Source organism: Carcharodon carcharias, chromosome 10, assembly GCF_017639515.1.
Source record: "Carcharodon carcharias isolate sCarCar2 chromosome 10, sCarCar2.pri, whole genome shotgun sequence".
NCBI classification, from domain to species: domain Eukaryota; kingdom Metazoa; phylum Chordata; class Chondrichthyes; order Lamniformes; family Lamnidae; genus Carcharodon; species Carcharodon carcharias.
This window is the reverse complement of record NC_054476.1, coordinates 55,516,773-55,544,763: the sequence shown is the minus strand read 5'-3', so window position 1 is coordinate 55,544,763 and position 27,991 is coordinate 55,516,773. Positions and strand designations below refer to the sequence as shown.

The window sequence follows — 27,991 nt, the reverse complement described above, 5'->3', positions numbered from 1 at the left end:
GGCTGACGCACAGTTTTAAGGCGGGCGAGCCGAGGCTGCTGCTCCGTCATCGGTTTGAGTATAGGAGCTGTGCAGATATTCTAGTGGTTGCTATGAAGGTGGGAGCTTCGTTGTTGCTGCTTTTGGCAGTATTTGCTGCCTGCCATGGGCTCTTACGGTAAGTGGGGGTTTGAAAGGACAGCGGCTTACTGAGATAAACTGGGCTGCTGTGATGAAGGATTGTTTTGCTGGGTTTCTGTCCCCGCTCCCTTTTAAAACAGCTCAGCTGCTTGCTTTTTCCCAAGACTCTCCTCAGTATTGCAAATAGCAACTAGAGGCGCTGGTTTATTGAAGGTTACGTCTGTGGTGAGGAGGATTTTCCACGTTGCGTTTATCATGAAAAGCGTTTTATTTTAAAATTGTATTTGTTGCAGTTGTTGGCTTTTCTGTTTGTTCATTTGTGTGTCTGGCTGTGTTCACGCTTTTGAAATAAATAATTCCATGTAATTATATTACATACTGATTTTCCTTCACATTCTCCAAAGAAATCCTCCCGTTTTCTGCTGACAAATCTAGCATTGAACTCCTTTATTGTGGTCCCACCCCTACCCCTAACTCTAATCCTAACTGGTCTCGATATCTTTTATTTACCTCAATTTTTCAAATTTGAATGGCCAATTAATTCCAGCGGCTTACTACTTGTTTCTGGGGTTTAATCTGTGTATTGGGCATTTTTATAAATAATAGGTGTGTGTGTGTTTTTTAAAAGGTGTCCCATCCCCATCTTGTATTGTGCACCAGCAAGTCAGCAGCTGGCTCCCATGTGAGCTGGCAGGCCTGAGCTGACTTGCTTAGGTGATATTTGTCATCCAGGGTGGAATTTAATAAGAAGAGTGTGGTTCCTGATGGCAGGACAGAAAGTGAGTGCCATTTACACTTGTGTGTTGTGATCCACAATGCACACCATCATGATTCAAATTTTAAGTATGTGTGGTGGGCACGTCTTGTGCAGTCACATGGTGGAGTATCATTCTCTGCTTCCTACCTCTGCTGATGCCACAACAAGGTGTGATGGTTGTAAAGGTATTGGGGGCACATTGGTGGCATGGGTGCTGAGACACTTGTGTTATACTGTGCCCATATGTATAGATATTGCAGTATATTTTGTTCAGTTGACTATTGTGTGCATTATGTGCACTTTTTTTCTGGAAACATTTCCTTTTGGAGGGGATATTGCACAGTCATGCTTCACGTTTGGCGGTCATTGCTGAATAAAGTAGACTGATGGGCATCTCACTTATGTAGGCAACAAGGTGGCAATGTGTTTGTGGTCACTGTCTGTGTGGACTGATTTGTATTCCCAAAGCAATACAACGTAGCTGAACATGCTGCATCTGCTGGCCCCATAAATGACTTGCCAAGCAGATTGGTTAAGGTCACTAATGTGTGGTTGAGGTCACTACTGAGTGTGAGGAGTGATATGTTGCTTGTGCAATCATGGCCTTGAACAATGTTGTCAAGGAGCAGAGAGATGGCTCATTCTAGCTTCATTGGCTTTGAGTTTCAATGTAAAGCCAGTATCCTTGGGAGGACTGACTCATATTCTTCTCGGGGGTAGAGGATGTCTGTAGTGAGGCCATTGCGTTGGATGGAGGCTGGCTGAAGTGGACATACAGCAGGCAAAGGTTTGCAGGTGAGGTACTGATGTTCAGGTAGGTACATCACTCGTGGTCAAAGCAATTGAAGATGTGGTTGCCCCTGACAGACCTGGTATTTCTCTGAAAAAGCTGCCACAAGATCTGTCATCTGAGGAGATTAGCAGCTTCTCCATGTCATTGACAATTCTTCTCCTCTTTGCAATGACAAGTTGTGCAAGGCACAGCAGACAAAGACAATCCTGGACACCCTCTGTGGTCTGTATTGCAAAGCTCCACCAGACTGGTCAAGGCACCGGAACTCTGTTTTAAGCAATCTATGTCCTCTATGATTGCCCTTGGTGAGCAGTGATGCTCCTCTGCAGGCTTTGGGGATGAAGCACAGGTGTCTGTGCTGTGTCCTGAGTGTATAGCCCTTGTCACCCAGGATCTAACTCTGCATTTGGGCATAGGCCTCAAATAGCTATGGCAGTTGGGAGTTCCTTAAGATGTATGAGTCATACGAGCTCCCTGGGAAACAAGTAGACACCTGAATAATTATTTTGCAGTGGTCTGAGACAACTTGAATGTTGAGGGAGTGAAACACCTTCTGATTTTCAAAATGCAGCTGACTGCTCCCAGTGAGTGTTTGTGGCCACTTGTGCAGTCTAATACTCACTGTCCCTGTGGGAACTGAGATGTCCCTGATGCTCTAGCAGCCTGGCTATCAAAAGCAGGGCATTAGTCACATTCTGTATGCAGCCTGGGAAATGCCACACCTCCCTGTCTAATCCTGAAATGAGCCACTGATGTAGATATTTAGGGCTGCAGGACAGCTGGCATAGGGCTCCAACCACAGGACTGCAGATTTGTTGTAGGAGCACGCACAGGTCAGGAGCTACCCCCCTGAGAATGCCTCAGATATCTGAAGATAGTTGGTGTGCCTTTTGAACATGGGCTGACTTCACAATGATCTTCAGAGATGAAGACCACCTTGGTTGGGTTCCTCCTGACCTCACTCCCCCTCGAGTGGTGCTGGCGGATGGCCATAAGGCCTATGTTGCTGTGTGGCAAAGGCCTTCCTCTGGCAAATCCTCTTCTCCACTATCTGCGATTGCACAAATATTGGTGTATGAAAACTATGTGAAGAAGGCAGGCAAAGATACAAACACCTGATGACAGGGCTTTTGATCCTAGAGCAAGTGCAGTTGATCAATGGGAATGCATGAGCCCCTCATGGGCCACATCAATAATTCCTCCCATCTCTCAGCAACCTGATCTACTGCAAGATAATTTCTTAGCAGCACCTGACCTCCAAGGTAACAGTTTCTTAGCCATCATGTTGATGGGCACTGACACTGTTACCCTGCAGCTGGACCCCATCCATTTCCACCTCAGGGTAGCCAGCAGTCCTAAATTTTCAAGAACTATCCTGTAATTTGGCCTTTTGTCCTGGGTCATGCCTTCCCAACGCACCTTTTTGTCCCATAATTCATCTGTCATTCTGTTCTTTATTTCTGCATGCCTCAGAAGTGTTGAGGTGAAAGAAACTTGAGGTTGGCAGAACAAAACCAAAGAATGCTGGAGAGTGCAGATTGCTTGCAATTAATTTTTAAAAAGGGCTGCAGATGTGCAACTCATTCCCAATAAGTTACCTTATGCCAAATAGTTAGAATCTACATTTTGGAAAGAGTATGGGAGATTTATAAATAGCGTTACTAAGTTTGACTAAATGTATTCCTGGCAGGTTCATCACAGGACTTGGCCCAGCAATGCAGCCGGTTTGAGCTTTGTGATTAAACTTGATATATCTAAGCAATAATTGAGTGATTATTGCATTTGGAATTGCTCCTTTTTTTCAGGTAAAATATCTAATTAACAGTGACCCCCATCTGCCTATACGGTTGAACAAAAAGATCTTGTCACTATTCAAAGAGCAGGAAAGATTTACTGATGTCCAAGGCAGCATTCATCTCAGCCGCCATAACAGAAAAACTGATTATTTGATTATCCATCTCATTTCTTATTTATAGAACCTTGCTATGTGCAAATTGGCTATGTTTGCCTATGTTACAGTGACTACACTGTTGGGCTACGGTGTGCTTTAGAATATCTTCAGTATGTGAAAGACATTATATGAGACGTTCTTAAAATCCCATTTTCCTCTAGTCCTTCTTAACTTTCATTCTTGGCAGTTCTAGGAACTAGAGACTATTTGCAACTGTAATTCAGACCTTTTAGCAAAAGGATTTGTTAATATCATTGAAGGAGACTTTAAACGGTAGTGAGAGAAAATTGAATAATGTCTAAATGTGTGAAATTAAAAAGGCAAATAGCTTTACGTTCTGCTCCCATCATCTTGGCAAGCTGAGATAATGTTTTGTACTTATGTCTCTGGAACTCTGGCTCAAACTCATTCCAGATTTTGGATTAAAAAGCTCCTGCCTTTTGTCTTATCTGTGTTCGGGCTGCCTTGATGTGATCATTGATCAGTATGGATCCATTGCACAAAACTGCCTACACTTCAGCAATTTGTCAGAAATAGTATAAGGATCATCGATTTGAGAACCCCTACATTGAAGCTGAGGTTTCATAGTGTTGGGAGTGCTTAAAGGGCTTTTACCTTATATTTGGTTGAAGGTGACCTTGTAGGGCTTAATGTTGACTCTCAGTGGCAATTATTCCATTCTTACCATATTAACACTTCTCATAAGTACTCATCATTTTAAAACACAAGGAGTGGGGACATGGCACAAAGATGCTTATCAGCTGCCAAAAGTAGTTTGAACCATTTCTCGCCTGTTTCTTCTCGAAATGATGTGCTTGTTTCTACAGGATCATTCACTGGAGCTTCCTAACTGAATGCTTGCTGATCGAGCAGTGATATTGAATGATGCAGTGTTTCTAGAACCTCCCAAGTCTAGTTTGTGATGAAGGACTGCTCTCAAGATGCTTGTAGCTCTAAGCTGCCTTGTCCCTATCAAAATTTGTATTTTTGTTTTACAGAATTCCTTTGAGAAAATTTCGCTCAATTCGACGAACCTTCACTGATTCTGCTAATAGCATCGAGGAGCTCCTTGCAGGAGACCAGTACTTCAAATATAATTTGGGCTTTCCACATAGCAATGAGCCCACTCCAGAGACATTGAAAAATTACCTGGATGTGAGTACTGTTTCTAACTGTGTATTAAAGTGAATGTGACAGCATAGATATGAAATTGGTTAAATAATAATTGTTTTCTGTTCTGTCTTTTAGCCTGGGGGTATGTTAAGGCATATCTCCCAGTGATTGGTGTTTGAATAATTGTCCTTTAATATTTATATATAAATGATTTTCAGTGTAGGAAGCATAATATCAACATTTGCAGACAAAGATGCATTTAAGACACGAGTACATAAGGGAGGAAGGAATAGAAGGATATATTGGCAATGTAGGCGGGAGGAGGTTTCTATGGAGCATAAACACTGGCATATACCTGTTGGCCTATTCTTGGGCTTGTATCATTCAAGGAAAAAACATCTTTAATACTTGTTTGTTTATTCAATACTGTGCATGCTCTCCTTGCAACAAGGGTCAAATCTGAAGCAGTGGGTGTTAACTTGCATCTTCCTCCTCCATGACTTGGATCTCTTAGGTTGCCTATGTGCTGCTTGTCATTTAGCTTTTGCAAACCGTTGTGAATAATCTACTTGCAGCCAGAAAGATGGTGTTCTTGATAGTGGTGAATGTAGCAATGTTAATCTTTCTACCATCCTTCAGTGTAAATTGAGACACTTCCGTGCCTCAGGGAGATTTCTGCATTCTTTTGCATGTGTGAAAGCCCTGACTCGGAATACCCCCCCACCAACCCACACAGGGGGCGCTCAGTGCTTCTGGGCAAGCATCACGCTGGGCAGGCCTTAATTGGCTCGCCCACGTAAAATGGCAGCATGGCCCCGATTGGGTTTGCGCCCACCTGCCCCCGCACAACACCCCCACCCCGATGGTGGGGGGGGGGTGGGGAATTCAGCCCCATGACACTCGATTACTGAATTAGCAATAGGACTGGTTTCCCAGTATCACCAGCCCTGCATTAATTGATCAAACTCAGTTACTATCTGAATAGTGGCTCGCAAAATGTGATACTGTCAGAACTGAAGGAAATTATCTTGAATGTCGGGGACTGAATTTTACTAGCATCCAGAGGGCTGGTAAAATAGGGAACCACAGTGACAGTTCTTGGTGTACCATGTTGATCATTCCCCATTGCAGTCCTGCCAGGGAAGTTTGCCAATAGGGTAAGAGGTGAAACAGATCAGCTGTTCTGCTCCAATGAAGTGGGCAGCTGATTTGCATAATGAAGGGTCGATTCCCAGGGATGTTGACATTTTGACAACCATGGAACCAGTCCCTTGACCGACGAAAGCCACCAGCTTCGTGGAGGCCTGCCCTGTGGCAGCCTGGGGGCTTTTGTTAGAGCTATAGGCTTCATGTCCCAAAGAGGGGCCCACGTGCTCAAAAGGCAACCTTTGTCCCGACAATCCCTTGGTGCAGTTTATCCTCCATCCTGTCGGGCCTATGGCCTTTAATCATCCTAAATTTTACACTTCAATAGCTGACCATGGGCACCTCCATTTTGAGCCTCTGGTGGCATTGCTGAGGCTTCAGAGCTGCCAGTCCTTTGGGCTAGCAACACCAAGAGCCTGACTGCAGTCCTTGGAGAACCATAAGGAGGACTGGTTAAGGAGAGGGGAAAACTGAAGTGATGAGAAAAATAGGAAGAAGTTCAAAGCATTAAAAGTCAGGTGAAAGGAGTGGAAAATGAAATGGGGAGAAGTGGTAAGAATTTTTAAAGGGGTTAAAAGAAGCAGGAGAGATTTGAGAATGGGGAGGGTGGGAGAAAGAGGAAAGCGGAAAATCTTTTAGTTGTGCAAAAGGATGAGTTCTCTCTCGAGACTAAGAAATAAACAAATTATATTCGTGAGCTGTGACCAATCTGTGGCTTAAATGTAGATTTTTTTTTTTTTTCTCAATTTAGGTGTACCCATCCACCCCTGCCTGAGGCTCCAGGATTACATGAATTGAATATTGGCAAACTTGACTAAAAGCAAAATTGTAATAACCGTACCTGTTGAAACACACTGTGCCTTGGACCAGTTTGTTATTACAGTCCAGGATATTTGATTTACTAACAGCAGTATTGTTGTGAGGAGGTCTTGTGGTGCAGTGGATAGTATCCCTGCCTCTCTAAGCCAGAAGCTCCGGATTGAAATCCCATTCCAGGACTTGATGGCCAAGGAAGGTGTGTTCGTAATGTGGCCAAACAAGTTGAGTATCAACTTGTAAATCCTTCCAACATTCCCACCCTTGCCACCTGACATTGGGGTGAGATTCCTGGTCAGCCATGTGTTAGAAAGAATGCTGGACTAGCCATTGCTCCAGGCTACAATATGCATGTTGCCACATCAACTTTGACTCTGGGTGAGGGGAGTGGGGGTTGGGGTGGTTGACTCAGATGGCTGGTGTAGATCAGATGGGTGCAAACAGCACTGGATTCGACCTCTGTTCGAGCTGGGGTGGATGCGGGACCTGCCTCTTTGCCCTACCAACGGTGGAGGTTGTGGCAAGGGCAGGTACTGTTTTAATGTCTGTCAAATACATCTTGTGCAGCGCAAGATCATACACTATAAAAGAATGACAGTCCTCCTGTAGGAGGAATATCGGGTTAAGACACATGAACTACTGTACTCTTCAAATAGTGCCCGTGCCTGACTGTAGCACACATTGTTTTTGGCATCTCATTCTGAGAGGATTTTTGACCATATAACACACCTCAGAACTTCACTGGAGTGTGAGCTTAAGAGTTGTGTGCTCAGACTCGGGACCTGAGCTCAGTCCCCTGATTCCAGGGTGAATATGTTGTCAGCCTGACCCTATGTCACATACAGTCAGCGTAAGCTAATTGAGACAAAAACAGAAAATGCTGGAAAAACTCAGCAGGTTTCAGATTTCCAGCATCCGCAGTATTTTGCTTTTATCTTTTGCTTTTAAGCAAATTGAGCACTGGACATTTGTTCATGCTTATTTGTGGTAAGTATAAGTGTTGGCAAGGTGCTATCTAGTTAAGTGAAATGCATGTCTATTTCAAGCCATCAAAATATGAAATTAAAATCAATGTTTCACCTTTTGAAACTAAAAATTCTTAAAATTAATGCTTTGTTACAGACGGTGATGGGAGGGGTGTGCAGTTAATTCTAGTCCCACTTCCCCACAGGTCACAGCAATAGTTTAAATGTTTAATTCACACTCAAAACTGGCCAATTGTTTATCTTTGATGCTGTTATTCCTGGCATAAAAAGACTCTAGCCAGGTTTCTTTCAGTAAACATACAAACATTTTGATTTATTATAAAACAAGCTTTTTAAAAAAAATCAGTTAATAAACTGGTTAACATACAAATTATAGTTTAGAAGTATAATTTTCCCCCGGTTTAAAAAAAAATTAATAAATTCGAACCATCACCACCACCCCCCACCCCCCCACCACCACCACTACCACACACACTCAAACACAAAACAGGACAAAACAAACAGTCCCCTGTAGAGGCTGCAGCATGGGAACGGTTCTTTTAAAAAAGAATAATATTCGAAGAGATATCGATGCTATTGATCTAACAGGATTCTGGTCACCAATAGGTCTAGAAGTTCCTTCAGATGGATTTTTTGGTGAAACTGACTTTGATTACCCTTTCTTATCACAATTATGTGATCTCTTGGGGGTGGTGTGGGTGGGGAAAACAGGTGTGTAACCCTGATGAGATGTATCTGAGGAAAGTTTAATGCAAAGGTGGAGCAGCAAGAGGGAAAGTGTCTTTTTCTTGCAGCCTGCTCCTAAGGTGCCCACACCCTGTTTTAGAGTAAGATGTTCAAAGAATACTTCTCTTGGGCCAGGTGTCTTTAACCAATCAGCAAGAGTCTTTAGTCTAGCAACAGAAGTTCTTTGTCAACTTAGATATATAAAGTATCTCTTCCCTCTCCAGGTGTTCCCTGCTTGACATCCATCTTGACCTGTGATTACTTGAGGATTGGCATTTTCACAGCCCAAATTAATATTGCAAACTCAAGAAAGAATATGCAAAATTCAATGTCCTTCAAATTTTTCCAAAAACAGGTTCCTCACAACATGTTTTAAAGTTCAGTGTGCTTTTGTTCTGTCACTCTTAAGTCAAATCAGTTTTTATGTCTTGAAGTAAAATGTTCTTAGTAATGACTATTCTTTAATTGTCTTGCTTGCTCTCAATTATTGGTTGCAAGCCATGAAACTGTTGTTGCAGTCACTGTTCAACATATGTCAAAATACATGACACTGTAAGCGTAAGCTTAGTACTGAACTGCAGTTCTGGTTTCCATCTCTGCTTCCTGTCAGGCAACCCAGCAATAAGCTTTGTCATCCTTCTTCGGATGTAAGTGGTGAACCACCCAACATGATGAATAGGCTAATTCAGTCACATGCTGCCCTTGTGCCTACTAAGTGTTGTAATCAGTTTTTCCTAGACTTTGAAAATATGGAACTTGACCCGCAGTTTGACCAGAGTTTTTAAACCATATTTTAAAATTATACTTAAAATTAGAAAATTATTTTAACCATGGTTGTTAATGTTCATACTTGGCCTATAGTGAATGGATGATGAATCTTGACTTTTTGCCATCAGTTTTTCCATGTACCATGAGGGTCCGTCCCTCCTTTGTTTCTTTATATATCTGGGGATTTGTATAAAGGATGGAGAGCTGTCCTATGTAATACAATCTCTTTAACAATTTTACCGCATTTAATGTGGTAAAATGTCTCTAGACACTTAAATGGTTTTATTGATATCAGTCGCATTATGACAGAGTCACAGAATGAGGAATCCAATGACCAAAAGCTTCATCAGAAGCAGGGTTTAAAGATCATATCAGAAAGAGAGAGAGAGAATGAGATGGCATGTTTTAGGGGGAGAATTCCAGAGCTTGGGGCCAGAGTACCTCTGTCTTCTCTTTCTGTCCTGACAATTTGTGTCAATTCCCCCCCCCCCACCCACCAATTTTCTAGCTGGTAAACTCCTAACTTTACATGTCTTAACCCAAGCTAACTTTGCTTAATTTCTACACCCATACAGCCATTTTATCCCTGTTTAAAAAAGCATTTTTATTTTCCAACTCCCAGTGAAATGTCTTGCATTAAAGAAATGCAGTAATGCTGTCATTACTGAATATAAATAACTTGACCTAGTTTGATCCACAAGTGTGATAGTCTAAACCCAGAAATTTACAGACACAAATCTAAGTATGGGGAGCCAGTCCCACCTGGTCCCATTAGCAGCTCAGTTGTACAGAAGAACTCAGCAACAAGGTCCAGCCTGTGTGCTGAAGGTGAAAAACTGTATCTAAAGGTCACTAGCATATTATGTGTCACCTCAGACTGTTTGTTTTTGTTTTTATGGAGTCTGTGTGCCACTGAAGGGGACTGCTTGAACGCATGGTTTTTATTCTGATGAATTTGATAAAGTGTTTTGCCTGTTGTGGATATCTGGAAATATGGATTTGAAAGAGTAATTTTAAAGAGAAATCTGAAATGGTCACTATATATGACTTCCTACTCTGTGCATACTTGTCAGTACTAAGAATTAGAAATTAATTTCCTGTCTATCCTTATCCTTTGTTTTGCAGGTCTCCTTCATTCTATTGCTGCTGCATTTAGTCATGGGGCCCAGTTCTGCATGTGGACCCTTGAACTTAATGCAGCAATTTGGCAATGAGCTGCTCTCATGCATCACTGTGTTTATCATACAGATCAAGAGCAGCTTGCATTTGTATATAGCATCTAACATATTGTGGGGGGGGATTTCTCAATTACACTTCTTGGGGTCTATTAATTTGCTGAGGGCTTCCTGTCGAAATAGTTTGGCCTAGAGAAAACAAAAGAAAGCCACGAGACCCTGGCTGGAGGCGAAGACAAAGTTGATTTTATTATCTTTGCAATGAGATGTGGGACTACAGCAGAGTCACATCTAACGAACACAACCATGTATCCAGTATTTATAGTAAGACAGTTTCATTCATTGCTATGGCTAACAATACAGCGGAGATTGCTTCCCGTTTCATATTAATGATTGTACACCGTCAAGTTCATGTTACAATGCAGCCGGAGGTAAACTCTAAGTCTTGATAGCCTGTTAACGATCAGAGATGAACTCCGCTGGATATTGATAGTCTACTTGCAGACATCCATCTCTCTAACTGCCCTCCCGTAACAAGGTTATGGGTGTTCACGATGCCCAGACGATTCTGATTATTTTAAGCACACAAAATACATATACAACCCACGTCAACATCTGTCCTTATCTTACACAGATTTGCATTGTTAACTAGCTCAGCCTATTACCTTTGTTCTCAACTGACCCAGGTTGGCTCACGAGCAGCAGGCGTCTGAGCAACAGCACCAAGGAGTTGTGCCGACATCCTTTTCGCCAAGCTAATGTCGGGAGGATTACCACACAGCCAAGGAACCATGTTCCCTGACTGAAAATTCCCCACAACAATATATAAATTCATGGTACATCACAAAGACCTAATCCAAAAAAATGAACCACCTTGAGCTAGCTGGTGCGATGGGATAATGTGCCACAATTGCAGTAACAAAATATAATTCCCAACTTTGCTCACGCCATTTTGGGCAATGGAAAGGGCAAGAAACTGGGGAGATTCAAACAGAGTTGCAGGATGGGCAAGGATTTGGAGGATGATGATCCACTCAAGGACTTCAAAGAGAAAGGGAGGTTTAAGATGGGTAGTAGCTCCTGGACAGAGGTTTTGAGGATTGGTATTTTGAAGAGTGTGATGCTGGAAATGGAAGTGCTAACACAATGGGTCATTCTGCATGTATAACATACCAATAGGAGAAGGTTGAAGGTACATATTGAGAGTCAGAAAGTGTGACACTTGCTGTCAGTTATGGAGGTAGGATTGCTCACTTGAGAATACAGCCACTGATATTGCCATTCAATAGCACAGCATGATTTAAAGTGAATGAGATTCTGGAACATCAGGATGACCTTCAATACAATATTTTTTGAAAAGCAAATAAAGTGGTTCATAATATAGGTACTTTTTAAATTGACATTGTACATTTTTGAATACACCCTTTGCAAGCACGACCTGCACTGTGCTAAGGGTTCCTTCAAAGTTGTGCCTGCACTGGGAACAGTTGACACAATTCCTGCCCTACTTAGTGACCTGGATTTCTGCTCTTCTGGAGATGTGATGGGCACAGCTTTGTTCAATTGCTAAATGTCAAGATTAGCATAACTCTTGTACAATAACAGACACCCTTTGAGTTGCATACAATGGGAAGGAGAAAATCTACTTTTAAAAATAAACTGCGATCATGTAGTAGCATTATTAACAGTTTAATTTTAATGCTGAATTCCCCCTTTTGCAGAGCTGTACAAGGTCCAACAAGGAATCTGTTCAATACAACCAGTAAATTGGTACAGTTCTGTTTGAGATACTTTTTGTCTTTGGTTCCACTCTGTAGCTTCATGTCTCATCATTTTATATTGTAACCGTTCTGTTTAACGGATGATTTTGAGGGGGTGCAAGATGTGCTTGCAGTCTAATACTCCCTCAAATGCTGCCTATTCTTTTGTGCTTGCCTGAAAACCAGCCTGCTGGTGATCTTCCAAATTGGTACCCATTTTGTTGGGTTGTCACTACCTGTAGTGTGTACTGCTTAGATGCTATTAAGCAGTCTTGTAGAAGTTACCAAGAGGTCTTTATTAACATTACTGAGCTATGTACATATTTGCAGTATAGGGTACATGTATGGAGAGAACTCCAGGGCATGTTGTTACATATTGCTGCCTAGCTATACACTGCCCTGATTTTGTCAGTGCCTTTTTACATTACCAGTGGGCGGAACTGTGCCTAGTCCCAGGTTAACCCTTAATGCACTGGATCTTTCTACTACAGTATCCAGTTTGGCAGAGTCTTATGGTTGAAGCTAGAAGACAACTCCCTTGGTTACTGTAGAGTGCAGGTATCCTGATCTCAACAGAGCAGCACCATTTTGCTTGTTTAGCTCGGCGCTAATTGTACACCAGTACTTGAACCTATAAAGCAAGTGACTGCACTTCGGGGTGGGGGAGGAAAGAGAAGAAAGTAATTCATCGAATGGAACTTCCTGAGGCTATGTATGAGACATGCTATTATAAATGTAAGTTATTCAAAAAATAAACTAATCGGAGTTTAGAGCAAGTAAAATAGGACTGGGCTGACAGGAGATATGTTTTAATCCAGTTCATTTGGTATTTTGAGGTCTTTCTTTCTGATAAGTCTACAAAATTTAAAACTAACTTAATTGATCATTTTAGCTTGGATATTCTGCTAGTTGTTCAACAAATATTAAATGATATTCTAATCTCTCTTGCATGACATTTGTTAGTCTGATGGTGCATTCCATTATGTCTTGCTGAATTTGCTGTTCCCCAGTCTTTGCCCTGTTAAACGGTACACCAGTTACCAGTCAGTTATAACAGGTTCTCATTCTCTTGTGGACCATATTGCCAGATTGATGGTCAGTCAACTCAATCTTGCCTTAATTCAATGTCTGCATGAACTCTTTCCAGCTGGTGTCAATTTGGAAGACCTGTCAAATCACTTTGCTTCCCTGCCTTATCCAATTATAGCATCCCAACTGCAGATCTAGCTGGGATAGTTAGCTCCACACAGACTGAAAATTTATTCAGGACCAGTTTGGCCCAATTATCTTCATCCAGGTTGTTAATTGAGTATAAATATAGAGAAGTGAAAGGTGATGTATTTTTGCAGGAAGTATAGGGTGAGGCAGTGTGGACTCAATGACAGTTCTAAATTGTACAGAAATGGAGGGACCTGTTGGTGCATGTGCATAGATCTTTGAAAGTGGGAGGATGTACTGAGTGTGGTTTGCACAGCATGTGGGAACTTGGGCTTCTTCAGTAGAGGCATTGAATACAAATCAGGGAAGCTATGCCGAACCTTATTATAAACCTCTGGTTAGGCCTTAATTGGAGCATTGTGTGACTTTAGTTACAGGATTATGTTGGAAAAATGGGAGTTGCTCTCCTTGAAGCAGAGGAGGTTTGATAATGTACAGTACAATATTGTAACAGTGTTGGATAAGGAGACATGGAAAAACTGTTCCTATTTGCTGATAATGCAAGGACTATGTGTGAGGTACTAAAGCCTTGCCTTGTATATTTTTATAAAGTATCCCCATTGTTCAGTTTTAAAATTTACAAAATAGCAAAGACCCTTAAAATGGCTGAGCCTATATCCACCTGTGACCCTTGAACAAAAGAAGCCACATTGTAGTTTCAGGGAAACTCACACCTTTGTTATCTCTGAGGAGCCACTACTGACCACCTGTGGACTGCACAGCCCAACCTCAAAGAGCTATTCAAAGGCTACCTGCATTTAATAACCCAGGCTAGCCAGAAGGAGACTGGTGGTCTGCTAAGACAAAAGGTCCTGCAACCTTTCAATTTGTAATGGCTGGGTTATTTCACAATCTTCAAAACTCAGCCACATTCCAAACAATTGATGCACATCCTTCGGAGACTCGGATGGAGAGGTAGGGGTCATGTGACCTAGGTCTCTGGCTTGTTGAATAGCTCAGTCTGTTCTTTAACATCTGACTAGCAGCTTCACAGATGAGGAGCTCGGCGTAGGTCTACCTGGGCCACCTACATACTGCTAGAAATTATGTATCATCACCTATGTGACGCACATACAGATGAATCAATTTCATCTTGCAGTCAGTGCCATCGGAAAAGTGAAGAAATAGTGTTGGTTTCCAGCCAAAGAATATCTCATTGGACTTTGATTCTGGACTCTGGAACCCGCGTGAAACAATATTCCTCTCTGTCTGCCTCTCTGTCTGCCTCTCTGTCTGCCTCTCTGTCTGCCTCTCTGTCTGCCTCTCTGTCTGCCTCTCTGTCTGCCTCTCTGTCTGCCTCTCTGTCTGCCTCTCTGTCTGCCTCTCTGTCTGCCTCTCTGTCTGCCTCTCTGTCTGCCTATGAGGGGATGACGTTGCAGTCCTCCTTTCCATGTTTTTGTGTGGGCAAATAAACTAACCCCTTTTGAGCTGATCCTATCTTGAGTTTGCTGTTGGTTATTAATAGAAAATTGGATCACACCCAAAGTGTGGGGTTGGGGAAAAAAGCCACTGCTTATGAAGAGGGAAACCAATCAAAACATCTCTGTTTATAGATGGGTGGTGAGAAGAGGAATTAGTGTTGGTTAAATTAACCCCTCCCGTCCATAACATAGGGCGCACACATTCTAAGATTTTTGGGCAAGTGATGTAGGGGAATGTGAGGCAGAACTATATGTAGTGAGTGATAATTACGTGGAACTCTCAGCCCACAAAATGGTGGAAATGGAAACAAACAATGATTTCAAAAGGCAATTGTATGGGCACTTGGAAGGAAATATACCGACAAGCCTATGAGGATTAAATGGGGACTGACTGGATTTCTCTGCAGAGAGCAAGCAGTAATTCAGTGGGTTGAATGGTTTCTTTGTGCTGTAACTGACACTCTTAACTGGGAAATTGAGGCTGTGAATGTTCAGTATTTAGTTATGACTTAAATGATGGAATAGAAAGCCACGTGTTTAACTTTGACGTTAAAATAAATGGCAATGGCAGGTGTAGATGGAAACATAAAATTGTGAAGATAGATTAAGTCCCTGCAGGGATGGGGTTGGTGGAGGGAACTAGTAAATATTTCAATGGAGACATCTACTTTGGACCTAAAAAAGATAGAACTGGGTACTTAATAAATGGCGAAAAGCTCAAAAGGCCAAAGAGACTGCAGTGGGTGAGGATGGTATACCCAGATACATCAGTCATTAAAATATGTACAAGTACAAAAATGCTAATGGAATGCTTTATAGCTAGAGAAATAGAATACAAGAAGGTAGGACTCATCTACAACTATTAGAAAACCCTGGTTAGACCACACCTGGAGTGCTGTGAGCCATAGGGAGCACCACACTTCAGGAAAGCTACATAGGCCTTGGGAGTGTAGCATAGATTTAGCAGATTGCTGCTTGGACGCTATGGGTTAAGCTACAAGGAGCGAGTACACAAATTTAGGAATGTATTCACTGGGTTTTTGGAAGGTTAAGGAATTATATTGATCAGAAATTCGAAGTATTAAGGGGAGCAGAAGGTAGATAGAGAAACTGTGTCTGCTGGTTGGGGAATCTAGGACTAGGTCCGAGTCTATTATAGAGTCAGATCTTCTGGGCAGCTCCACTAATGGCTTGGTTAACATTTGTACTGCCCAGTATGGAAATGAATCACTTGAGGCAAGAAGATTCAGAAAGGTGCTGCAGTCGGCCTTGGGAATTTTGAACTGAGGGAAATGGGAGTGATGTGGGTTGAAAGAATGGAATGGAAAAGAGTAAATAGATTATATCCAATGACTCGGCTGCCAGAAATGGTCACTTGGACAAGTGAACAAATTACTAGTGGACTACCACCTGTGTAACTTGATCCCAGTAAGATTTGGCATGATCAGTAGAAGGGTATATAATACTGGATTACTATTACTATAGTACCTTTTTTAAAAACTGTTTACAGTGTATATCCCATGTAAGTTTATGGGACCCTGCAAATGCTGCTTATAGTTGAGCTTTCTAATGTACTGTTTTTATTTGCTTTTTTTCTAGGCCCAGTACTATGGGGAGATTGATATTGGCACACCACCTCAAAACTTCACTGTGGTGTTTGACACTGGTTCCTCCAACCTCTGGGTCCCTTCCATTCATTGTTCTCTAACAGACATTGCTTGCTGTAAGTTTATTTTTTCTGCCCCTATACCACCACCCACACTCCCTCCTGTGTCCCATTTTAAAAAAAAAAAACGTATCCAGCTTTTTGGGAATTTTTGTGCATATTAAATTGCTGGAATAGTCCTATGTTCTACCTTTTAAGCATTAAACACAAGACTGTTGGACTGGATGACATAATGGAGTTTGGAGTTGGATTGAAAACCTGAAGTCTTGTCCCCTGGTTGTAAGGAGTTTGAAGTAGCTTCAGTCCGATTCCTATGTTAGGATAGTTTGTGCCAAGTTCCTAATAGGTCCAAAGAGCCATAAATTGACCATCTAAATTAGCGACAGAAGAATAACTGGTTTAGGAAATGGGAAATTTCCCATAGTGGGTGCTTTTGGGTTCAGCTGTGTTGCTCATCTATCATAGAGACCTTTACTCCACATTGAACTAATGCTGTATCTAAAGTAATGTGGAGATCGTTACTGCTAACCAATGGGGACCCAAAATAGTAACAGTTGTATTCTGAGTAGATAGATGGTTGGGAGAAAGCTGGGTTCACCCAACTGGAATCTAAGTTAAATAAAGATGGGAAGGAAAGTCTAAAAAGGCTTTTTATTCAAAATATCAATTTTATGTGCGGCAAAAGAATATAGATATATTTTAATTAGTGAACCTAAGCATTATGAAGGTGGTTTCTGAATCAACTTCTATTTGAGCTGCTATAGGACACCTACCTGTCCATTAGTGTGGTCAAGTAGAAAGGAGAGCAGTCTTCATACAAATATCAGCTTTTCAATATATGAAGTTATACCCCTGCTGAAGATATCAACTAACAGTATAAATATGGAATTTAAAATGGTACCAAAGTCTGACAGTACTTTACAAGATCTGTAGTAAGCTCATAGTTTGTGGATTTTTAAGCTGAAATAATGCCCATGTTTTATTTGGAAAGCAAGCGAAGATAAATTCATTTGGGAAGTGTCAAGCTTCTTTCTGAAAAGCCTGAAGATTTTGTTTGAAGAAGGGATGCACATGCTCACCATTTAAGTCTGCAGGGAGTGAGGAAAGCTAATGAAATGAGTATTTGTTGACCATATGTAAGGAGAAAGTGTAGCTCTTAGTATGGAGGAACAAGCCATCATCAAAAATTATTGGCAGTCTTTTCACCAGTACCTGTAATATGAGAGCTAAAATGTGTTGTTTTTACAGATAATTATTTTCCAACTTTTACCATAACCCGTTTTCTCTCCCTTTTTAAAAAGTGTTGCATCACAAATATAATTCTGAAAAGTCCAGCACATACGTGAAGAATGGGACCGAATTTGCCATTCAGTATGGTTCTGGCAGCCTATCAGGATACCTCAGCCAGGACACTGTTACAGTATGTACAGACCTTTTTTACCTTGCTAAGGAGAACAAAGTTGGAATATCGTAAATGACCAATAATTTTAACTAGTCCTTTTTGGATAAAGCATTAAGCACTATAATTCTGTGTGAAATCCTCTTGTACGGAAGAATGGGGCATTTGGAGAAGGAGCTTCTAATTTGAATATTTTCAGACATGTGAATTGGCTTTAGCTGGTGCACTTTCTCAACTTGGCCCTAAAGTGTGTTGGAGAGGAAATCATTCCCAATTTAGAGGGACAGAATAAAGCCTTGGTTTTCCATTTTGCTCCATGCTCACCAAGCTGATTTTTTTTTTTTTTTCTCTGCACCCCCCTGCATATTTTAAAGTAATGGATGAGAGCACTAATACGAACAGTGGCTTATATCTTCAGCTGCTTCAGATGCAATGTCCCAAAGAGCATTTAAACTCAACATTGCACTAATTAGACACCATAGCTTTATAGATTGAATATACTATGCAATTGACCTTTCAGAACAGAATAATATTGTACATTGCATAGTTATATGTTTCTGTCCTTAAAACCATAATGCTTTGTTTGCCATGAGCAATATCAGGGTTTCCCAATGTGAAATCCTTATTGCTGATGAGAGGGGGCAAGTGGTCTAAAGCAATTTTCCTCACTACTAGACTGATTTAATATCAATTTAATGTGTGTGGTTTATTTTTTTTACATACACGTTCACTATATTGGATCACTTTCAGTAGCATTGCCGGACTTGTTAATGTTGTATGCGGTTCACCAAGGTAGATGAGAAAGTGACAGTTTAGAGGTTCAGACTAGGTGAACACTACCTTGTTTGAATAGAGATCCCACCATGCTTGATTTTTGCTCACATTAGCCACTGATCTACTTTCATTATTTTGATGTTTGCAGGAAGCACCATGTGGCAAGTTCCATATGTTTCATTTGCCATAATTATCAGCCTCATTTGCTGTTATAAAAGACATTCCAGGTTTCCAAATCAAAAGTAGAAAGAATATTTAAAGCTCAGCCTAAAATTGATTACATCATTTCAAACCTTAATTGTGGCCTGTGTGAGGAGTGGGGTTGCTCTTTAGCTAAAGCTAAAAGAGGAGAGTTTTTGTTATCTACTTATTCATTCCTGGGATGTGAACATTGCTGACCTCGCCAGCATTTATTTCCCATCCCTAATTGTCTTTGAAAAGGTGGTGGTTTGGAGAAGTGACTTTGCATTGTGGAATGCCATAGTCATGTGAGCTGTCATCCTATGTCCATTTAAGGCTTGCGAGCAGAAGCCATTTCATCCACCACTTGGAACATGGTGTCAAGAGTGTGTAGCTGAAATCTAGTGTATTTTAACAGCTGTAAAAGAGCCAGCTGCTGTAATAAACAGCATAGAATAATTTAAAATGTTCAGTCTGCAACTTTATAAGGAAATTGACTGCTCAGTGAGTCAGTAGACTTGAATATTCTAGTACCACCTCTTATAGAGATGAAAGGGGATTTGGGAATAAATTGGAAATCCTTCCAGTCTCAATGGCAGAACTATGAAATTGCCATAGAGGTAAACAAGGAAACCCAAATGAATAAGGGTAGCAACTCTGTTGTCTATGCTGGGGAAACAGTGCTACAAGTGGTATTGCACCCTTGATGTGACTGAGGAGCAGAAAAGCCAGTCTTGTGAAATTTTGAAGGCTTTCTTTGAACCCTCTGCTAATATTTATGAATAGTACACATTCAATGCCAGAACTCTGGCACAGGGGGAAAATATTGATCTATATGTGACTTCACTAAGACATCTAGCTGAGTCCTCTGAATTTGGGCAACAAAGGTAATCTGATCAGAGAGAGAGTTTCAATCCTTGTAGTGAGAGTACATCTGCTGAGAAGAGAAAATTGCACTCAAAGCTATTGACATGTGCAGAAGCTCTTGAGGTTGTTAATCAGCTTAAGTGTTAATGGGAGAACAGATGAAGCTTTGCACTATGCTGAGAGGCAGTCCAGGCCTTGCAGATGCAAGACAATAGAAGGAAAGGACAAAATATTTCCAGAAGGGCCAGCAGCAAGACCCAGGCCAGACTACAGGATGTAAATATTGTAGAGGACATCACACAAAAGGGAGCGTGGACACCACATGCAAACGGAAGCATGTCCAATGTAGGGAAAGCTGTGTTCTAACCGCAAGATGCGGAATCACTTTGCATGCAAGTGTTTGACTGGCAAGAAAAAAAGCAAGCGAATAAGGTTGCTGGAGAGATGTCAGATAATTCTGATGAATCAGTCTGTACCCCAGAAAAAGTTGCACTGTCAAGTCTTAAAGAAAAAATGGTTTGTGTCTATTGGGATGAGGACGGCAGAAGGACAGCAAGTTGATGTGAAATGTCAGACACTGGTGCTACATGGAACATCATGAGCTTCACAGATGTGTGAAGTTGATCAAGAAGATGACCTGAAAATGAAGCTGTTGAAGGTAAAGTTGAGGCTCTTCTGATGGAACAATGCATACCCCAAGAGGACAAACTTAGCTGAGAGTCTAATGCAATGGAAGGAAAGAAGATCTGCAATTGCAGATAGTAGACTTTAAACAAAATCCACTCATCTCAGCTGAAAGAGTCAAAACCTTGAACTGGTAACCCTCCATGTACCAGAAGAGATTTACAACGTTCTCGCATGGCACCAAGCCATTGACTGCTAAACAGATCCTGAGCAATTATGAAGCTGTTTTCACAGATCTTGGATATCCTCCTGGTGAAGTAGATGAGCAAAGTACCAACTCTACATCTTCCAAAGAGAGGTCCAGTTTGAGACAAGATAGGAAGTTGAAAAGATGGAGTAATTAAGAAAATGGCAACTCTGCAGACTGGATTAGCAGCATTGTAATGGTGGAAAGCTGAGAATGGACCTAGGCATAAAGGACCTCCATAAAGCTTGGAAGAGATCTCACTACGTGCCAACTATAGAAGCTTGGAAAAGTCACAGCACTTGAGGCCATTCAGCCTGTGTCTGCACCAGCTGAAAAAGAGAAAATAAACTAGCTGCCCATTCTAATCTCACTTTCCAGTGCCTGATCAGTCTTCAGGTGCTGATGCAGGTACCTCTTTTTAGTTGACGGTTTCTGTCTCCTCCACCAAACCAGGCAGCAAATTCTACACACCCACCACCCTCTGGGTGAAGACTTTCCTCATGTCCCTGAAGAAATTTTGCCACAGCTTGCCAAGCAAAGATCTGATGCCACGGATGGATACTGGCAAGTGAAGCTGGATGAAAGCAGAAGCTGGATGAAAGCAGCAGTGTTCTAACTGTTTTGGAAACCATTTGAGAGGTCCAGATGCTTGTGCATGCCAATTTGCATTTCTGCTGCTCCAAAAGAGTGTCACCTCTGACAGCATGTTATAGTCAATGATAGTCAAGGATTGGAAATGATTGTGGATGATCCATCAGTCTTTGGATGTGGATGGAAGAAGCCATTTCAGACAGTGGGTGGAATCTTATGTTGGTGGGAATTTACAGTCCTACTGAAGTCATTGGACTATTGAATGGCTTGCTGCATTTTACAGCCCTGCCCTGCTGAAACAGGGCTGCAAAATTCTGCCCCATGATCAGAATCTAACAAAATTCAGCTTGCCAAGACTTCCTTTTATTTGTTTGTTTCCTGTGTATAAAGGCTTGAGCAGAAGTCATTTCATTCACCAGTTGGGACAATGCTTGGGAGCTGTCTTAAACTGCTGCTTTTGCTGTGAAGGCACTCCCACAGTATTGTTGGGTAGGATGTCCCAGGATTTTGACTAGTGACAGTGAAAGAACAGCAATAGCCAGGACGGTATATAAATTATAGATTGTTGCCATGCACCTGCTGCCCTTTTAAACAATTGAAGAAGCCTTGGCAAGCTGCAGTGCACCTTGTAAATGGTACACGTTGCAGCCATGTTGTGGCAGTAGAGTGAATATTTAAGTTGTGAATTGGATGCCAGTCAAGTGGTCTACCTTGTCCTGGAAAGTATTGGGTTTTGAGTTTTGGTAGAACTGTAGTCCACTCGGCAAGTGGAAGATATTCCATCACACTCCTGACTCTTCTAGGTAGTGAAAATGCTTTTAGGAAGCTGAGAGGTGAGTTACTCGCTAATGAATACTCAGGTAGTGACTGTTTTTGTAATTACAGTATTTGCGGCTGCTCCAACTAAATTTCCAGTAGTTGGTGGGGTTTCGACATTATGCTATTGAACATCAGGAGTCAGTGGTTAGACTTGCTCTTGTCAGAGATAGTTGTTTCCTGACTCTTGTGTAGTGTGAATGCTACTTGCTGATTATCAGCCCAAACCTGACTGACATCCAGGTATTGTTGCACGTGGGCACAGATTGTTTCAGTATCTCAGATGGTGTGAATGGAACTAAACACCCTGAAATCATCAGTGACCATCTCCACTTCTTACCTTGTGATGGAGGGGGAGATCATTTTGAAGCAACTGAAGATGGTTGGCCCAGGACAATACCCTCAGGAACCCTTGAAGCAATGTCACAGATGGAGAAGTAATTCTTGTGGAAGTGCTTGGTATCTGCATCATTGGATGGCATAATTAGTCTCTCCTTGTTTCCCTGTCCTTGGAAGACCCTTTTAAGTTTCTGCATTACCTAACTGTGGTAAGTTAGCACTCATTTACCTGGCCATCATCATCTGTTCCACCAGGGAGCCATGTCCCTTTTCCATTTCGGGATTTTTGATGCCCAAAGCTCACTCAATATTATAAAGGTAACCCTGTTAATTAAGGTGAGCTCTGTGCATGGTACCATGTGGGTGTAGGTGCAAATTACACTGCATCCTATTTATGGTTGAACTTTCAGTTTTTTCTTCCCCCAAGTTGTCTGTTTATACATTTTAATATAAAATAAAATTTATTAATGAAAGCACTTATTCTGTTTAGTTAAAACTAAGTTCTGCTTTCTAAGTCTTGCTCAGTCTACCCATTTTATGGTCAAATAGAATCTTGCAACACAGAGGCCATTTGGTTTATTAAGCCTGTACCAGCTGTTTGGAAGAGCTCTACAATTAGTCAGTGCAATTCTATTTTCTCCCCCTAATCTTGTAAATTAGTCCACTTAAGCCCAGTTGCCCTTTGAGGTTTCCTCTTGTGAACTGAATCTCCATTCACATAGGACCTGAGTTCGAGAAGAGCAACTTTATCCATCTTTTCTGGAAGATGATGAATGTCTAGGATTCTCCTAGATGCAAATGTACTCCATGCTTCCAGTTAGCAAAGAGACTGGGTACTGGTGTTCCAGTAAACTTAATGTTGACAGAGGTGAGGGGAGGGAACTATGGCAAATAGTGCTTCTTTCTGAAATGTGAACGACTGCTTCTGTGTCCTGCAGATTGGTGATATCAAAATTCAGAATCAGTTGTTTGGTGAGGCCATCAAACAGCCTGGTGTGGCTTTCATTGCTGCTAAATTTGATGGTATTCTCGGCATGGCCTACCCACGTATCTCAGTTGACGGTGTTGTTCCAGTGTTCGACAATATCATGAGGCAAAAACTGGTGCAAAGGAATGTGTTCTCGTTCTATTTGAACAGGTAAGATATAGAAGCTGATTCAATTCCAAATATTTTTCAGAATACTCTATACATGTGTGGGCAGAAAACTCTGACAGACTAGTCAGCATAACTATCTATAAATTGTATCATTGTTCAAAGTGATGGAGATGCTTTTATCATTTCATTTTCTAGGAACCCAGACACACAGCCAGGGGGTGAGCTTCTGTTAGGTGGCACTGATCCCAAGTACTACACTGGAGATTTCTACTACTTGAATGTGACCCGTCAGGCATACTGGCAGGTCCAAATGGATAAGTAAGTTTGTTTGCATGTTTCAGGACTAACACTTGAGTAGTAAAATTTGCATCTGTAGCACTTCTGTGTGCACAAGATGAGGCTGGGAGTGGAGTGTATTACAGGGCAGGAACAGCCATTAAGGCTATTCAACTTCACCTCTCTCTCTCTCTCTCTGAGGCAGCTGTCTTATCATACAGATATTTTATGGACTGGTCAAAAGTTTGTAGAACCATGCAAATGCAAGACTCAATTGGTAGAACATGTATCACTTCCATGTTGTAGCAATTCAAAATTAATCTCTCTGCTATCTCTGGCTAAGCTGCAATATGCCCCCACGTTCCCCAAAAACCTGGGTGGGTGTCTATTACAGATTCTACAGCTCCTTAATTGAATAATTTTGCAGTTGTATCACGTGGTTTAATTAATTCTGTTAATTTCATTGGGGGAAATGCGTATTCTACGCCATTTTAAGAGAAGAAATTGAAGCTCATCATTTACATTTATTTTGAACATCTACATTTATTTTGAATTCCTGCACATGGGACATTTTCTAATGTCCCTTTTTAATGCTTTAAAAAATGATTTACTTAAGTCTCTCATTCTCTTGAAATTCCTGATCTTGTTTCCATTGAATATAACATTCATGTTTTAGTACAGTTTTTTTGATTCAGGACTCTGAAATATCGCAACACCTTCCATGCAGAAAAAATTGTGCAAGTGTAAATTGTAGTGTTAGGCCTAATATTGTCTGATTTAGGTCTTCAATATACATCGACCTTCCAAACTTGATTCTGCCTTGAGCGATAAAGGTTTTTAATGCAGCATTTCTATCAGGTGTGTGCTGGGACTGACCTATTGACCTTGCTGTGTTGTCTTTTTGATTAGAGTTGCCATTGGTGACACATTGACTCTGTGTGAAGGAGGCTGCTCAGCTATTGTAGACACAGGAACTTCTTTAATCACTGGACCTGCTCAGGAAGTTGCAGCCCTGCAGAAATCCATTGGAGCTGTACCACTTACTCAAGGAGAGGTGAGAATCTACAACAGTAATTTCTACAATCTCGCAGCCTCTTTCCCCACCCCAAGCCCAGTCTTCTGCCTCTGAATTGCACTTTTATCAGTTGCAGCAGCAGTTATGAAGCTACAATTGGTCAAGGTGCCTTGTCTAGGAGCTGGGGTGGAGAAAAGAGTTCTGATTACTAACTGTGGTGGGAAATGCTCATGTTGGGGGCATTGGGTGAGAAATGAACCAGACTTGGACATTATGCCATTCACAATTGGAAAAGTTTGTTGATGCCTACTATCAAAGTTCATGTGAAGAACAGGCACTTGGGGAATCCACCTCGCGGCTGGTGGGAGTTTTGAAACAAAAAACCGCTGGAGCCTTCAGAAGGGAAAGGAAGTGTGTTTCAATAGTCTGGGGTGTCTTGTTGGTTGTTATATTTTTCTAGTAATTCCTAGAACACAATTCAGTGAAGGGTAAGTGATAAATTGTAACAAAAACAATCACAACAGTAACTTGTATATTTTTTCCTTCCTCAGTACAAGATTGATTGTGACAAAGTCGCCTCGCTTCCTCCCATCGACTTTATCTTGGGAGGACGGACCTTCTCTCTGACTGGAGAACAGTATATCCTTAAGGTGGGTATTTAAAGTTTAAATTTTTGCTTGATTCCTGATACTAATTCAGAAGGGAGTGGATAGATGTACTGTATACTTTGCAGCAATCCGGACAGCCGCATCTGTAGCTTGTGCAACTTTGGCTCAGTTGCAGAGCTAGAGTCTGAGTTGCAGAATTGGGGAGGGGGAATTACCGGGGCATTTTGTCACACCTCTTAGGTTAGGCAAAACCTTCAGAGTTGGTCAATGGTCAGAGACAGGAGAGTGTGACTTCAAGTCTGGCAGGTATGGAGAACCAGTACGTAGTGATGGAGGAAACTGAGCTGCTGATTTGTCCAACAGGTATGAGGTGTTTGCTATCTCTGGATGTGGAGAAGGATTGCAAGGCAGATGAGCAGACTGGCCATGGCACCATGGTGGTGAATGCAATTAAGCGGGGGAAGTGCAGAGGAGTGAGTGTGATGGACCATTATAGTCAGGGGGTTAGATACTATTCTCTGCAGCCAGGAGTTCTGAGGGTTGTGATGCCTGTCTAGTGGCATAGTTAGGGACGTCTCCTCGTGGCTGGTGAGGAACTTGGAGGGGAGGATCCAGCTGATATGGCCCACGTGGGAACCAACAAAAGTATAACCAGGAATGATGCTCTAAGTGAATTTGAGGAGTTATAGACCAAATTTAAAAAGCAGAACATTAAAGATAATCATCTCTGGATTGTGACCTGAGCCATGTGCCAATTGGCATAAGGTCAAGCAAATTAGAGAATTAAATGGCTCAAAAGAATAGTGTGGGAAGAAGGGCTTTCAATTCATGGGGCACAGGCATCAGTACTTAAGAGTGAGCTACTCCATTGGGATGGGCTTCACTTGAACTGGGCTGGGATCAGTATCCTGATAAATCATATAATCAGGGCTGTGGAAAAAGTGAGGGGGTGGAAGGGTTCACGTCTTTGTCTCTCACCTAGGATGTAATGTTTATGAAATGATTTAAAGATTGCTACACTTGCCTCTGCCCTGTCCCTTCAATATGTTAAAATTACTTGAGTTGGAAAACCATCCCCCATCAGCTGACCTCTCAGGAGGTGTACTTCTTCAGTATCTTTCCTTTCTTTTAAAGATGTGGTATCTACCATAACAAGGTGCTACACCTGGTAATCTAGCGAATGCAAGTGTTCTATTGGCCATCAAAAAGGTCTGTTTGGGTACCTGTCTGAGGTGGGTGTCTTGGGGCAGATGCCTCAATAGCTTTGATACTGTGTCTTCCTTTTTTTAAAAAAAAAAATTATTATTCATGGGATCTGGGCATCATTGGTACAACCAGCAGTTTTTGCCCACCTAGGGAAAAGGTAGTAGTGGGGTGGCTTCTTGAACTGTTGCAGTCTTGTGCCTTTAGGCAGGAAGTTACAACAATTTGACCCAGAAGCAATGAAGAATACAAGTTTAAGTCAGAATGGTCTGTGTCTTAGAGGGGAACCTGGTGTTCCCATGTACCTGCTGCTGATGTCCTTCAAGGTGGTAGAGGTGGCAGGTGCTGCTGAAGGAGCCTTGGCACTTTCTGCATCCCGTAGAACATGCATACTGGCCACAGTACATCAATGGTGGAGGAAGTGAATACTTAATTGTTGGATGTTTTGGCTTAGCTTAGGCTGTTAAAATTGTTTTTTTTCCCAAGATATGATTTAATACTTGTTCACTATCCTTTCAGGAAACACAAGCTGGTATGACTATCTGCTTAAGTGGATTCATAGCCCTTGACATTCCACCTCCTGCTGGCCCATTGTGGATTCTTGGAGATGTATTTATTGGGCAGTACTATACAGAGTTTGACAGAGACAATAATAGGGTTGGATTTGCAAAGGCTGTGTAACCATGACTGCCACATCAACAATCCAATAGAATATTGAAAATTGAAGTGCACTAATGTTCAAAATCAACTTGCAACGGTAATAATGAGAATCCCTTAGACTAGTAAGTTATCGCAATGACTTCCAGGCGTTTGATAATGGACGGGTATGGGCTGATTACTTTCAAGCTAATGGAAGAGCAGAATGCTAGTGATGTGATGGGAATGTAAAATTGTCTGTTTCAGGGCTTTGGTGATCCGTTTCACTATATGATAGTACTTGTTTTTAGTTTAAAATACCTTTTTGTGGTTTGAATATTTGTCTCAATGTAATAAATCCACTTTTTGATGACACACATGTTTCTATCCATTGCTCCAAGTCCCATTTGCTTTGCTTGAGATTGACCTTTCTGATCCCTTTTTACAAAATGTGATGTTTAATACAATGGAGCATCACTTGTCATTAGCTGTATGTATTTGTTTTCAAGAAGGCAAAAATGTCACACTGATTTGTCAAAGACATGTACTCCTTAACCCAATCCAGGAAGAAATATTAACCCTAACAGTGAAGGTGCTAAGTGTGATTTATCGTGACTTTTGAGGAAGGATCAAGGGAGAGAAAAATCAGAATTTGGCTCTTGCTGATTCACACTAAAGTGAGGCAAAAGTGGAACCTGCAAAAGGAACCAAAATAGAAAGTGAAGAAAACTCGGAAGGGAGAAAAAGTGGGAGGGAAAGATGAGGAAAAACTTGAGTTGTTAAACAATGGAAGGATTGTTACATAATCTACATGATTTTAATTGTTTTAAGAATATTTTGGCATCTGTTCTGTGGTTGTACTAGAGGTAGATGTAATTGAATAAACTGAAATACCAACATGTTA

At 41.5% G+C, this 27,991-nt stretch overlaps 1 protein-coding gene across 1 annotated transcript; it reads left to right on the top strand.

The window, feature by feature from the left end:
* On the top strand, positions 1–27,991 carry ctsd (cathepsin D). Its single transcript, XM_041197956.1, has 9 exons — positions 1–157; positions 4,620–4,776; positions 16,350–16,473; positions 17,718–17,836; positions 23,192–23,391; positions 23,545–23,667; positions 24,535–24,679; positions 25,192–25,290; positions 26,971–27,991. The coding sequence occupies exons 1-9, from the start codon at positions 93–95 to the stop codon at positions 27,130–27,132; spliced, it is 1,194 nt and encodes a 397-aa protein (XP_041053890.1). The 5' UTR covers positions 1–92; the 3' UTR covers positions 27,133–27,991.